This window comes from Tursiops truncatus, chromosome 3, assembly GCF_011762595.2.
Source record: "Tursiops truncatus isolate mTurTru1 chromosome 3, mTurTru1.mat.Y, whole genome shotgun sequence".
Lineage (NCBI taxonomy): Eukaryota > Metazoa > Chordata > Mammalia > Artiodactyla > Delphinidae > Tursiops > Tursiops truncatus.
In genome coordinates this window covers 159,717,354-159,732,357 of record NC_047036.1, presented here as the reverse complement: position 1 = coordinate 159,732,357, position 15,004 = coordinate 159,717,354, and the positions used below count along the sequence as shown (strand labels likewise).

Sequence of the window (15,004 nt, the reverse complement as noted above, 5' to 3'; positions counted from 1 at the left end):
AATAAATAAACCAAAGACTACAAGGATTGCTGGGAGAGAGGCATAGGATGAATTGTGCCTCAGATCCTTCAGAAGGAACCAACCCTGCCAACACCTTGATTTCAACTTCTGGGTCAAGTTTTATGGTTTAAAGTCACCCAGTTTGATCCCTCTGTTACGGTAGCCCAAGGAAACTAATACCTTTTCCTAATTATTTTGTTTACCGGCTGTCTCCTCAGTGGGCTCCTAAGCCTCAGGAGGGCCTGGAGTTTTGTCCGGTTTATTCACTTATGTGTTTCTAGGAGCGGGTCCATAGTAAGTGCTCAATGTTGCACACCCGTGTATCAAGTGCTCAGTATGTGCCAGATTCTGTTCTACGTGCTCTTCCGTGGCTTAACTCGTTCTGTCCTCACTGCAACCTTCTAGCGCATACACTATTATTACGGCCATTACAAAGGGAGGCAAACTGAGGCTCAAAGGGCACAGCCGGGATTCCAACCTACCAAAAGACATGCCTTGGATAATGGTCAACTACAATCATGAGACTCAGGAGAGGAGGGGCCCGAAGGGAGACATAAGCACATCCCAATAACAACCAAACAGCTTCCATTTCTCTCTCTCGAAACTGGAGGTAATAACCGCCTTCGCCCACGACGTGGAGCCGAGATCCGCGAGGGTTTCGCCTGCGCATGCGCTTTTGCCCACAAGGCCTCCTGCGCCTGCGCACATTGCTCCGCCCCCTTTTGCAGCACTCACGGCGGCACTTTACGAGTCTGTCCCTCATTTCTCCTGTGAGAACACGGCCCGCCCCGCCCTCGTGCTTAGTAGGCCTCGCCTTACTCTGCGTGGATTGGTTGTCCTTCCCACGAGCCCCTCTCTGACTGGCTCGCGTCGCTGCCACTCCATTTCAGCCTAGTGGCGCGCAGCGGGGCTGCTACCGGCGGGAACGTGAGCGGCGGCGGCGGTGGCGGAAGTGACCGGCGAGCCCGGTCCCCGCCGACACCATGGTGAGGGCAAGACGACGGGGGAGCCGGCCGCCAAGGGCCCTCGGGGCGGGTGCTGGGGCAGGGGGTGATGCGGAGCGAGCGTGCCATCCGGGCCTCGAGTCCTCCCACCCCCGGCCCGAGGGGGTGGTAACTGAGACCGGGGACGGCAGGGGCTTCTTTCAGGACACCCAGCATGTCGGTCTCAGGGGAACTTGGGACTGACCGAACGTGTAATCATAGTATAGCGGTGTAGCCGCAGTCTTCCCATTTTTCAGGTGGGGAAACAGGCCGGAGAGGAAAGGGACCCACCGAAGGGCCCGGTGAATGCCGCAGAGTGACTATTCGGGCAGGGAAGTGACTCCGAGTGCATCCGACCCAGTCTAACCTCATAGATTGTAAAGCTAGAGCGCCAAGAAGTAGGGGGCCGGTGTGCGTTCTCAAATTAAACCAATTTAGGGAATTTCACGGCTTGTAAGGCCCTTAGAATGCTAGCCGCACAACCTCCTGTGCCTCTCTTTTTCAGGCTGACAAACAGACCCAGAGAAGGGTTTGCTTCTTCCTGTGTCACACAGTATGTCGGTCAGAGGGAGAGGGGGTATTTTGAGCTAAGGATGGACTAACTGCACCCTCCCAGTTCACAAAAAGAAAAATTGAGGCCCTGACAGGAAGCCTCCCCAGGGCCATGGCGCTCACAAGTTGTGGAAGTTGTAGATCTAACCCAGAGAGTGTCTGTGCCCCCAGCGTATGACAGGGAAACGGAGGTCCACACAGAGGAATTGAGAGCTGAGAGCTTCTTGGGAGAGTACCTGGCCCATCAGCACCTGAGTTGCTCTGAGATGGTTGCACATTTTTCAGGGCCGACCGTGAGGGCTCGCTAAATTCTCCTGGTCAGTGTAAGGATGGAGAGAAGGAAGCAGGTTCCTCTCTGCTGGAGGGTAGAGTTGGTCTGAGGGACTGGGCATGGAGACAGGATCTTTGTCTTTTATCTTCATATAGTCCCAGAGCCTAGAACAGTGTCTGTGTGAAGTACAGATTCATTCATTCAACCTGTTCGCGCCTTCTGAGGAGTGTTCAGGAGTGGACAAGGCATGACACACTGCCTGTTCCCTGTGGTCAGGGCAGGGCAGGGCCGGAAGCAGAGGTGTGGGCGAGGGAGTGGGTAGTCTGCAACCAGCTTCCTGAGTTGGGAGCCTCAGGATACTATTAGGTCTAGTCCTGGATTGGTCCAGGCCTGAGGATCAGACCCCAGGCGTTCTGAGAAAGGCCAGAAAAAGGAGTTCTCATGCCTAAAGCTCTTTTATGACTTTCCCGACTCCAGATGACCCTGTCTCCCCCTGAACTGGGTGTTTGGCCCTTTCCTGTCTCCCTGGCACCTTCAAGTGTCTTCCATCCCCACACCCCTGCCGCCGCCCCTTCCCCTTGGCTTTTAAGTTCACCGAGGATCCTCCCCTTCCCTTCGCCTCTGTCTCCAGCACAGTTTGGGGACAAGGACGTAGAAGATGGCAAGATGTGACCACTGCTTGGCATTGCTATCCCAGTGCCACCTCTCCTTTGAGCCTCTCCTTTGAGCAAGAATCCCCCCTGCCCCAAGTGCCTCCCTTGGTGGTGTGTGCTGTATTTGTTCAGAAAATATTTACTGAGTCCTTCACGTGTGCCTGGCCCTGGTGTTCAGTGCTGGACAAAGTCCACACCCTCTGAATTTTCCAGTCTAGCAGGAGGCTTGTGGCACTTCCAGTCTAGCCAGGGAGACATAATAAATAAACAAGTTAATTAGAGACTGGCTACGTCCTATAATAGAAACAGCAGAGGGTGGCCCAGGTGGAAACCGTGTTCCCTCCATGGGGTTATAATGAGGGCCTGGCCGAGGGAGCAGCCACCAGCCTGGGGAAGGGCACCCCAGGCAGAGGGAACCGAGGAACAAAGCTTGGCCAGCAGCACCGGGCATGGTGTGTGAGGCGCTGAGTGGGCCAGTTTGCTGGACCGTGTCAGGCCTGGCTCTGGCCCGCCTAGGGGGCGGCTGCGCAGGCGAGGGTTGTGAGCAGGTGCTGGACCCATCTGTGTTGCAGCCGTATTCTGAGGGCACACTGCCAGCAACAGCTAAGGAGGCTGTGGGTCCTTCAGGGCTGTGCTGCCGGTAGCTGGGACAGGGTGGCAACCTGAGAGGGACTGGCATAGAGGCTCTGTATGCCACTGAAGGACGTCTGTGGGTCCCCTGCTGGCAGGCATCAGCCTACTTTCCCCGGCTTTAGCGGGATCTTGCTCCATGTCCCTGGGCAGGTCCCATCTGCTCTACCGCTGGTGCCTCATCTAGAGGGGCCTTGACTGTACTGCTGTGACCCTCCCTCCACCTCTCAGCACTGAGTCCATCTTCATTCTCGCCTTCCAGGGCTAAGCTGGTCCTGTCCCCTCTCTGCTGATCTGGGAGGAGGACCTAGGTGTGTCATCGCCCTGGTCCAGATTCCCATTGTGGGCACAGAGAACAGGCTTGCCCAGCAAAGCGTGAGGCTTCTCCGTTGTAAAATACCCCCTGGGTGTGTGGCTCGCGCACGCGCGGCTGAGCCTCCAGCTCTCCGCACCCGGCAGCATCACACAGATGCATTCCGGAGGAGAGGGCAGGAGCTGCAGGTTGGCCACATTGGGACCCCAGCCTGCCTGCCCACCCTCCTCGGAGCAGCCACCTCCTCTCCACGTGGCTCCTTCTTCCTCCTTATCGTGCCCTTCCAGGAAGCCAGTGCAGGAAGTGGGCTTGGGCCTGGCTTCCTGCCGCCCCTGGATCTTCCCCGGGTGGCTCTTAGGGAAGGCCCGTGGGATGTGAGATATCCCCCCACCAAGCCCTTCCATAGGGAGCCATCCTCTGGGGGTTGAGGGCCCCTTGTGGCCTCCTGAGAGAGGCCACACAGTCCCCACCACCTGGAGAAGCAGCTGCCTCCTATTGGAGGGTGAGGGTGGGCTGGGACTCCCCTGCCAAGAAGTCCTGGGGCTCAGGCCAACTTAGGATTGCAAAGTTGCTCGGGCAAGGTGTGATCCTTGCTGAGGCAGTTTCCCATCTTGTGGGGCCCTTGGTCTAGAACCTTCACCTGACTATACTGGATAGGCTGTCACTGGACCCTGGACCCAAGCACTGCCACCTGAGCCACCGTTCTGGAGACCCAGAGACAGGCCCCAGTGTATGGGTTGTGATTTGTGTACCTAAAATGAAAAGAACTGACTTATTTTCCCCGGTTACACTATATGTTTTTTATAAAAAAGAAATTCAGCAATAATGGGAAAAGAACTATCTTGAAAGTTCACCTTATCAGGGGGCGTTTTTAAATCCCATCCTTTATCTGCTCTCACTTGCAGTGACCACAGGCTTCTTCTGAAATGTTTCTTCCTCTCACCTGGTGAATTCCTCTATGAACACCCAGCTCAGATGTGGCCTGTGATTGGGAGGCCAGTTGCGCCTGGCCAAATCACTCTTGGTTCAATCAGAGCTGCCCCCTGAGCCCCCTGTGGGCTCAGCGTGAGCTGGCTTCTGACAGATGGGGTCAAGTCAAGCTCCGTCTCTCACTAGCTCACTGGTGCCGGGCAAGTTCCTCAGTCTCTAAGCTGCAGTATCTCCGTCCATAAAGTGGGTGTGATGATAACCACCTACCATGCCGACAATGAAAGGCCTAGCTAGAGCTGCATGTATTAGCCTGGATGTATCTCAGAAACATCAGTGGAGCAAAAAATTCAAGCAGCAGCAGAACCTGTGTGCTGTGATGCTGTTGATAAGCATGGAGGGCTACACCTGGTCCTGTCAGGGGTGGGACTATATGCAGCCTGAGCTACAAAGAAATGCCCGGAATGGTCAGCGCCAAGACCAGAGGGCAGATGCCTCTGCAATTGCAGGGGTGGGGGTGTTCCTGAGACTTTTCTGTCCTAAGCTAGGAGGCAGGTATGTGTCCTGGGCTTGGGCAGAGTTCAGAAGCTGCATTTCTGTCGGGGAATGTGTGCTCCTGGAGTCTCAGCCCTGCCCAGAGGCCAGGGCTCCACAGCGCTGGCTGATGAAACAAGTCATGTGCTTTTGTTTGCCTTTCAGCTTCCTTTGTCACTGCTGAAAACGGCTCAGAATCACCCAATGGTGAGTACATGCTGGTCTGGGATGGCACATTTCAGCGGGGACCAGCCTCAGCACAGGGACAGGGACACTGGGCAAAGGGTGAGGTGCCTCCAGCCAAAGCCACTTCCTGCCTGTCCTCTTTTCCCTCCCACATGCGTCAGGACCTGTGTCATTTCTGCTCCTGATCAAAGTAATACATGCTTATTAAAAGTGTCAAATACTAGAGACTCAGAGAAAGTGGAAGCCCCTCTTCGTTCATCTTCCCAACAATTTAACTATTCTTTGATATACACACATCTGGACTTTTAACGTGTGTGTAAGCGTGAATGAGTTTTTAAAATATGGATAGGTTCATGCGATGCTCATTCCCTAAGCTGCTTTGTCCTTTCGTGATAAAGTGTAGTATCTGTCAATATGTCCTGTTGTCTTTTCTTTTTTTTAAATTCAGACGTTATTCACATACCATACAATTCAACCTTTCGAAGTACAGTTTAGGGACGTTCAGTACATTCACAGTTTTGTGCAACCACCACCTCTATGTAGTTCCAGAGCAATCCTGTCACCCCAAAAGGTGACCCAGTCTCCATTAGCAGCTGCTCCCCTCCCCCTCCACCCGCCCCGGGCAACCACGAATCTGCTTTCTGTCTCTGTGGATTTGTCTGTTCTGGACATTTCCTGTAAGTGGGATCACACAACATGTGGCTTTTCATGTCTGGCTTCCTTCACTTAGCATGATGTTCTTGGGGTTTGTCCACATTGTAGCATGTGTCAAAGCTTCATTCCTTACGGCCAGGTGATATTCCATTGTGTGGATACACCACATTTTATTTATCCATTTGTCCACTGATGATGGACATTTGGGTTGTTACCACTTTTTGGCTATTCGTGAAGATTTTAGCTGCTGGGAACATCCGTGAACACATTTTTCCATGGATGTATGTCTTCGTTTCTCTTGGGCAGATAGCTGAGTTGATTCCTTTTATTTCTTTTTTTTTTTCCAAACTTGAAAGTGATGACTTTACAAATCATATTTTAAATCTTAAAGTGGTTGCCAAGGGAAACGGGCAGAGTAGCTGGAAAATGTCTGCAGCACTGCAGAAGGCAGCAGGAGAGCGCATGATGTCTGCCAGGTGGCCGTACGGGGACTCGGCTGTATCGTCCTGCAGGCTCGCCAAGATCTCACCCTCGCCACGTCACTGTCACCCACCAGCAGGAACTTCAGCAGGAAGTCATAGGCACGGACCAGGCTGCCGCTGGCGCTCATTATGCCGGCGCCTGCACCCATGCCCAGCCCATGGAACAATACAGAGGTGGCGGCTGTGAGCCCCGTGCCTCTCCAGCCCTGAGAGTTGATTTTTTTTTTTAACTTTTTATTTTATGTTGGAGTATAGTTGATTAACAATGTTGTTAGTTTCAGGTGTACAGCAAAGTGATTCGGTTATACATATACATGTGTCTATTCTTTTTCAAATTCTTTTCCCATTTAGGTTGTTACATAATATTGAGCGGAGTTCCCTGTGCTATACAGTACTTCCTTGTTGGTTATCCATTTTAAATATAGTCCTGTGTACATGTCAATCCCAAATTCCCTAACTATCCCTTCCCCCCACCAATCCCCTCTGGTAACCATAAGTTCATTCTCTAAATTGATTCTTTTTTAAGTCTCAGCCTTTTCCTAGCAAAAGCCTGTCTTCTGCATGACGCGCTTTTCCGGAAACACATCAAAATAAGCAAGTAGTTATTGCAATGAAAAACAGTTTTTCCAGACCACCAAGGATCACATGTGTGCCATCACCGGGCACCTGCCCGGCCCCCGGCCACCCTTACTCATTCCTTTAAAGATGTGGGGGGGGGGGGTTGTCTGTTTCTTTCTTCCGCACACAAAAAAATGGTTTCATCGTAGAAAGTCTACAATGCCCAGCAAAGCGTAGCGAGAAAGCAGAGCGTGTCTCCTGTAAGGTGGGCCCCTGGGGGCCTGGGCACCGTGTGCTGTGGCCAGTGGGTCCGAAGAAGACACGAGGATGTGTCTGAATGAGGCCTGGTGGTGGTGGCCTGCTCTTCGGGGTAAGTCTGCACCCCTCTTAGGGCCTGAGACTGACGTGGGACCCGTTTTCTCTCCAGTTGGTGGAGCTCAAAAACGGGGAGACGTACAATGGGCACCTGGTGAGCTGCGACAACTGGATGAACATCAACTTGCGTGAAGTGATCTGCACGTCCAGGGTGAGTGCCCTCCGCCCCGAGTCTGCTCTCGCTGCCTGGGGGCCTTGGGGCAGCTCCGGTCTGGTGGGCAGAGCGAGTGGGGGTCGTGTGGCCAGGAATGCGCACTGGGACCTGGGGCTTTACAGAGCCTCAGCATCCTCGCCTCCAAGTGGGGTAAAAGCCCTTCCCTGGACGTGTGGGAGGAGTGGGAGGGTGCCTACCGCAGCCTATACCACCAGTCATCCTGCCAGGGGCAGGGCCTCTTGCAGGGGCGGGGCCCGAGGGACTAGTCAGGATGTTGGGGGGAACAGCCAGACAAGGCTCCAAGTCTCTCTAGTGCCCTGGACTTTGCACCTGCGGGGATGCTGCCCAGCAGGCACTGAGCTGCTCCTGCATCCCCGGGTGCCACCCCTGACCAAGAAGGACTTAGGCCTGGGGGGTGCTTCTGGCCATAAATCCCTGCTCTACAGGGAGGGGGTGGGCTCCAGGGCAGGCCCCACCCTCCTTGTTAGCCTCTGCTGCCTTTGGTCCTGGCTGTGGGCATTGCCCACCATGTGGGCCGTGGTGGCGTGACTGGGGGATGTGCAGGCCACCACGGGGCTTGTTTCCCCTGAGGCCTGAAACCAGGAAGTGCAGGGCCGGGGTGGGGGAGAATGTTCCCCAGGGTCATCCCCGCCTTGGGATGATCCACAGAGTGATGAGGACGGTGAGGAAGGCAGGACTCCCTCCCCCTAATCTGCACTGGGTTCTGCTAGAGCTTTCCTTTCACCTTGATTCCAGTCTCTGTCCCCCTGCCCAAGATAGCCCCTCATGTTACAGGGAGGAAGCTCCTGGAGGGCCCAGTCAGGGCCCGGCTGTCTTGAGCCACAGGCAGTGTGCCCCAGGGCTCACCACGCCAGCATACGGCAGAGCACAAGGCAGCCACTCTCACCCCGGTCTGTGCTCCTGGACAGTTCACACCCCAAAAGGCAGACAGAGGGCTGTGACCCCCTACCCTCACCTGCTTGGCTCTGTGACCTGCTTCTTAGGACCGAACTCCTGGTGGCAGGCGTTTCCAGTGTGCCTGTGGCAGACGATGCCACAGTGCACAGCTGAGCGCTTGTCCTTCTGCACGCCGCTGTTACGTCTGTGTCCACTTCTGGGACCTAGAACCAATCGCTGGGTCTCAGGGCAAGGTCCGTCCGGCCTCCATGGCCAGCCGAGACTGGACACGTGGCTCCCCCTGGGGAGTCCCCCTCTGTGACCCAGCAGTTGGGAGGAGAGGCTGGTGGGAGGTACCGTCTCACGCAGGCCACGCAGAGTCCTCATCTGTAAACAGGTGATGGCAGCCCCTCCTTCCCTTGGGTAGCAGGTGGCTGAACAGAGATCCCAGGGGCTGAGAAAGCACGGGAGAGCAAGGGTCGGGAGGCATTTAGCTGCCCCCATGGAAAGCACAGTAAACCCTGTTCCTACAGGGAGCGCGCTGGGCTCGGCCTGCCCTTGGCTGAGGGAAAGCCTCGCGCTGAGCCACCGGCCCCGGCCCCAGCCCCAGCCCCGGCCCTGAGCTTCCACACAATCATTGTTTCTGTCTGGCTGTACTTTGCATCCCCACAGACTTGGCCCCTCGCCTACCATTTCTGGGAAAGGAATGCTCTGAGGCCTCTTGGGGTTCCTGTATGGGTCGGGGGCTCTCGTGTGTGTTCCTGGGAAGAGTTGGCCCGCAAACATTCCATTTGTCCCTGCCGAGTACCTCCACTGGGCTGGGCCAGATCGGCCCAGGCACCGCTGATGAGTGTCATGCAGGACTGGGGCTTGCAGGGAGGCTGGAAGCAAGGCCTGTTGAGGACTGGAGTTAGCCAGACGTGAAAAGGTGGGAACAGCGTGTGCAAAGTGCTGGGGCCCGGAAGCCCACCGTGTGTGTTCCAGAAAGTTCCATCTGGAAGGCACATCGAGTGCCGAGAGAGGGCAGCCAGGGTGGGGCTGGATCTCAGGCCCTCTGGAACCACACTGAGGAGTTTGGACCTCGTCCTTGGGCCAACGGGGCGCTGATTGGGATCTAAGCAGGGAGGTGTCTTGGTCTGATTTCTAGGCGTGGCGGGGGAGGGTTACCAGGCTTCTGGCCTGGGCAACAGGGGTGGGGCCGGAGAATTCATCTGATGGATGAGGCCCCGGGCTCCCGCCCAAGGGCAGTAGGAGGTAGCGTGGAGGGAAGGCCTTTTGCTGGTCGCAGGGTATATGGTGGTGGGGGGGAAACAGTCAGCATCCTAAGAACTGCAGGGTTGGCGTTGCTCAGGAGTCTGCAACTTTACAAGCCCCTTGTCTCTCTAGCCTCCAATAGCTCTCCTGAAAACTGGCATCACTGGGAGCTGCCCCTGGCTGGCCCCAGACCTGGCTCCCCACCCCCGTCCTGGCCCTCTTCACCCATCACGCAGGGTCTCTGTCCTGCTCACTTGTGTCCCATGCCCAGCTCAGACCCTGCCACGAGATACTTGTGTGAATGAATGAGTCAGGGTGCATAGAGAGGGTTCCAGAAGGTGAATTCTGGAAGGCTGGGGGCAGGAGGGGGAGGAGCTGGGCTGTGGCAGCACCTGGCGCGTGGGACAGCCTCACCCCTCTCCAGGCTTCGGGCTGCATCCCCCACTGGAGGACAGGCTGAGGACACGGAGGCTTCTCACGAGGCCCTGCCCCACCCTCTCTCATGTGTGAAGGGCTGCCAAGGATCTGGAGAGATCCTGCTGGAGTGCGGCCCCTCCAGTGTCCCGTCCAGGACGAAGAACTTTGCAGCCTGCGGGGCCTGCGGGGGCGATGCCAGGTGCAGGCGGCCTGAGGGGACAGATGCTGCCCCGGCCATCTGCACCTGCTCTGCAGGGACCCTACCACCCCCCCCAAAAGATCTGACACACACACCCTCTCTCACAGGACGGGGACAAATTCTGGCGGATGCCCGAGTGCTACATCCGCGGCAGCACCATCAAGTACCTGCGCATCCCTGATGAGATCATCGACATGGTCAAGGAGGAGGTGGTGGCCAAGGGCCGCGGCCGCGGTGGCCTGCAGCAGCAGAAGCAGCAGAAGGGCCGCGGAATGGGGGGCGCTGGGCGAGGTATGCCCTTCTCTCCCTGCTTCCTCCCTAGCAGGCTGCTGGGGCCTCCCCATTGGCGGGGGTGACTCTAGCACGTGGCATCCGTCCCGGCCCAGTGTTGACATTCTTGGCTGGTGCCGTCATGGTGCCGAGGGCCTGGCTCTGAGCCCCTCCTACGTGGAGCTGGGGGGCTGTGACTCATGGGGCTCCTCTGCAGAACAGCTGATGCTGCTGGTTGCGGCCTGTCCCCACCGCAGGAGCCCAACCCGGGGAGCCCAGCTGAGTCCTGGTGGTCAGTGCTGACCCTCACCCACCTGGGCCCTCCTGCCCCACAGTGGCTCTCAGTGCTCCCTTAGGTCTGGGTCCAGGCCCACATAGACCTGGGACTTGAGCCCTGCCTGTGTTTCCTGGCAGGTGCTCTGGGCACCTCGCCAAGGCTCAGTTTCCCCTTTGCAGAGAGGGTCCCACAGTGCCCGCCTCACTAGACTGCGGGTGAGTACCCCAGCGCGGGGCCCCGGCATGGAACCCTTCCCTGCTATGACTCCTTTATACAAAGCCAAGGTCATGCCTTTTGGATAGATCCCAGCACACCACCCTGAGATTATAAATCTGGCATAAAATTAAACTTGTGCAGTCAGCTGGGGCCTGAGCCCAGAGGCCATCTGCAGACCCTGCCCTTCCCGCCTCCCCCGCCCGGCTCCTGTTCTTGGAGGGACCTGGCTTTGTCTCTTGCATCTGGAGGGGCCTCCTGTGTGCCAGGCCCGGGGCCCACCTTGGGGGCTCATGGGCAGGGCTGGGAAGGGCACAGGAGCCAGCCATGAGCTGAGGCTCACGTGACAATCAGAAAGGAGCCAGATGGAAGAGGGCAGGAGGGCACCCCAGGTGGAGAGTAGCCTAGGATGGGGGTGAGCAGGGTCCCAGGGGTCCCAGGACCTGTCCCCGGGGCTAGACCCTTCACTGGAGGCCACCACTGTCAAGTAAACTGCCTGAAGGAGCAGGGAGGACGGGGAGAGCGGCTTGCTCGGGCGGCTCCGAACGGAGGCCACGGGGCCTTCCACAGCCAGTGGGACTCTCACAGGGGTCCCCGCATAGCCAGGCTCCCCTTGGCAAAGCTGGTCTTGCCCCATGAGACGTGAGGTTAGGCAGACCCTGCCAGCATTGGCTTCTGTCCCCAGAGGGCCCCCTGCATGTCTGTGGAGGAAGGGGGCCTGTGTGTACATTTCTATGTCCCCATGCTGCCCTGATGCTTCTGGGACCTCCCTGGGCCGGGGGCATGCCCTCCCTCCAACTACTCACCTCCCCCAACAGCAGTGCCATTGTTCCACGTAAAATGTATTTTGGAAACAGCCCCACCACTGACTGCAGAGGTCAGGGCTCAGGAGGCTCCCCTGCCCCTTCTCCAGGCTGGACACACACAAACCACCCAGTCGTTTCTCTCCGGGGCCAGATGCGGGTGGTGCCAGAGCAAGGAAGGTCCAGGTCCCCTGGTGCAGCTCCCAGCCTCACAGCTGGGGGTCATTGCCCCATCCCTGGACTGAGTCCAGGCCTTGTCTTAGTTCATGCCCCCCCCCCTCCTCCTGGAAGCCCTTCTGGCTTTGTCCTGGTGACTGCCCTCCACCTTGGCCCCCAGCCCTCTCTTCCAGGAAGCCCGCCCCAAGCCCCAGTGTGACTTGGTGCCAACCTCTGTCCTCCCTGGCATCCTTTACACCCCTGGGGGACCTGGTCTGGTCCCTTGTCACACTGAGAATGTTCTGGAGCACTACCCATGCCCAGCCCTGGTCGACACTCCATCTCAGATTCTCAGCCTGCCCTTCCCGCCAGAGGTGGGATCACTGCCCTCACTTTATAGAAGTGGAAGCTGAGACCCAGAGGGATTAAACAACTTGGCCACAGTCTAAGGATTCCAGTTCCTGGTCCCAGTCCACAGTGGGCCTCCCAGCCTGGCTCTGCTAAAGCCCGTTTCCCCTGTCTCACAGGTGTGTTTGGGGGCCGGGGCCGAGGTGGAATCCCAGGCACCGGCAGAGGTCAACCAGAAAAGAAGCCAGGCAGACAGGCGGGCAAACAGTGAGCCGCCCCTCTGTTCCCCAGAGATTGAGCCACCGCCACCGGGCATCTGCTTCCACCCACAAGGCCGCGTTTCTACTCTCCAGTTTGAGTCTGTTCAGAACAAAAAGAAGAGGCAGGTGTTGGGGGAGGACCCCCCTGCCTGTCATCTTGTGATCCTCCTCTTTTTTTGTCAGCCAGCAGTTCTACAGTTGGAAACGTTATTCTGTGCTTCTGGTTTTGTGAAGTCGCAGCCAACTTGATTCCTGAAGATTCTGTGTTTAATGAATCTTTAAAGCCCTCACTCTTGTTTTAAGGGCAGGCATTTTCCGAACAGGTTTGTTTTGCATTTTGTGTTAGATCCCTGTGTGACGAATAGACGGGAGGTTTTTATTTTAAGCTGTTTGCGCTGAGATTGACAGCCTGGAGAGTTTCCTAAAACACGGACCCCAAAATTGCCTTTTCAAAACGAATCCAGGCGAACGTATGCCTCAGAAGCTGTTCTGGGGGACGACGCTGGGCCCTGTCCCTTCACTTCCTCTCTCCCTCTTTGTGTTACAAAAATAAAAACAAATACAACTACAAACTGTAAATCCATTAATTCCTTTTGAACCACTGGGTGCATCTAGTAGGTAGTGTCCTCAGGAAATCACAGCCCCATGCAAGAAGTTGTCTTTTGTACCCTGTGGCCTCTCACTGAGGGGAAGCAATTTGTTGGGACACTGGTTCCCATGTCCCTCAGCAGCCTCTTAACAAAAGGTGGAAGGCAAGACTGGGCTCTGGGCAGTAGGCGACCCCCTTTTCTCTTTGTGGGGAGGTGGGGGGAGGAAAGTCCCAGGTGGGAGCCAGCGGGACACCTACACCGCCTGGCGTTGCCACCAGTGTTCTGCCCTCCGTCCCTGTTTTGCAAGCACCATTCACACCAGAGTTCACCGAGAGAGAAGCCATGACAGGCGGCTGCTTCGAGGAACACATGAGGAAGGTTTTCGTGAACCTTTTACCTCTTCTTCAAGTCAGGGCACTGCCTCTCCACAACCCAGTGATTTGCTTGAGACGCTGAGCCAGCACTTGTGAAAATGTTTCCGGTGACATGGTCTGCTGACCGATATTCCTGGGAACCGCAGAGACAGGCTGGTGTTAGGAGGCCAGTTCCTGTGGGTGCGGGTTCTACCTGTCACGGGTTTGAGACCGGTTCTGAGGGGTGATCGGAAGAAAAGGTGGTGGTGCCTGTAGAACTGCCACTTATCAGGTCTGCAAAGTGCTGGCCTAGCTAGCTCGAAGACCTCTGACTAAGATTTCACAGCCCCATCCTGTCTGGAGAGCGCCATACCCTGCCGCCACTCTCACCCCCATCATTGCTTCTTCCCCGGGCCCCCCCTCCAGAGACCTGCTGCTGCCTGAATCCCTGCCTGGTGACAAAGCAACACTTTGGCGTAGGTTGGGGACAGGGGTGTGAGGTCTGAGTGTGACCTGGGCCCTGAGAACCCACCTCCCGCATCACAGACGTGGGCTGTGCAGGGGGCCGGCTGACATGAAGGCGCAAGAAGAGAAGGACGGTTGGGGAGGGAGGGGGCCGTGTTCACAACTCCCCTCCCCCATGGCCCTGGACGCAGAGTCCCATTATGGCCTCCAGGGCCTTGCTCTGGGGGGCTAGGTCTCCCCCCTACCGGGCGCGGGTCGTCTCCAGTCAGGCTTTGATGAAATCCGTGGGGCTCTGGTGTCCTGCGCGGCTGTGAATGGGAAGCCCTTTAGGAGCCCCGCCCCTTCCTGCTCTCCGCAGTTTGGTTTTTCTTCCCTTACCCGGCTCTGGACCAGGAACGTGTTCAGACGTTCCCAAGGGCCCATTCGCAGCTCAGGGTCGTGGGTCCCGGACGCGCCCCGTCTCCGCGCGGGGGCGCATCCTCGGCGTGCGTAAGCGCGGCTTCCCGCCCGCGCCGCCAGCCGCGCCAGGCAACCCTGACCTTTCCAGCCGGGCAGTCCGGGCTCTCATTTCTCTCCTTGCCCGCTGGTGATGTGAGCCGCTTCCCCGGCCCTGGCCGCATAGGTGCCGTGGGCTTCCGGAAGGCGTCGTCCTCCTGAGCTGGGTGTCGGGACAGGCCCGTTTTCCAGTCTTCTTCCTGGTTGGTTTCAAGAAACCAGCCTCAACCCCTTCAACAAGAAGAGAAACCAAAAGTGCTGGCCTGGTTCCCACAACTCGGCCTCCTTCTTTCTGCCCTTCTGATGGTCTGTCCCCAGGGATTTTCACCCCCATCAGCTGACTGCTGCATGACCTGCAGCCTGCGGGCTACCTTACGTGTAGGTGGTTAAGTGTAGGTGGTTCCTGTAGGCCCCGACCTCCTCCCCTTGGAGTTTGCTCCAGCTGCTACAGGTCAGGGAGACCCACACACCCAGGGTGTGACTCAGCCTGGGGCCAGCGCCAGCCTGGATGGCCCTGCTGCCTCACCCTGGGGCCATGAGTCCATTTCAGAGACCTGGATTCAGTGGGCAGCCTCAAGCAGCAGCCCCGCAAGCTGGTGGTGGTGGGTGGGAGGGTGTCTCTTGCTTTCCCGCCTGCACACACTTCTGCGCGGATTCCTCCTCTCCTGGGCCTCACCTGCTGCTCCAAGAGCACCTCCCCCGGGAAGCCCTGCCCCCAGACTGCTGCTTCCCACG

At 57.2% G+C, this 15,004-nt stretch overlaps 1 protein-coding gene across 1 annotated transcript; it reads left to right on the top strand.

Annotated features, from left to right (window-relative positions):
• Window positions 1-859: 859 nt before the first annotated feature.
• Window positions 860-12,938, top strand: LSM4 (LSM4 homolog, U6 small nuclear RNA and mRNA degradation associated). The gene is made up of 5 exons (XM_033853952.2): window positions 860-986; window positions 5,029-5,070; window positions 7,171-7,269; window positions 10,147-10,330; window positions 12,286-12,938. Exons 1-5 carry the CDS (start codon window positions 984-986, stop codon window positions 12,375-12,377), a joined length of 420 nt encoding a protein of 139 aa, XP_033709843.1. The 5' UTR covers window positions 860-983; the 3' UTR covers window positions 12,378-12,938.
• Window positions 12,939-15,004: the final 2,066 nt, after the last annotated feature.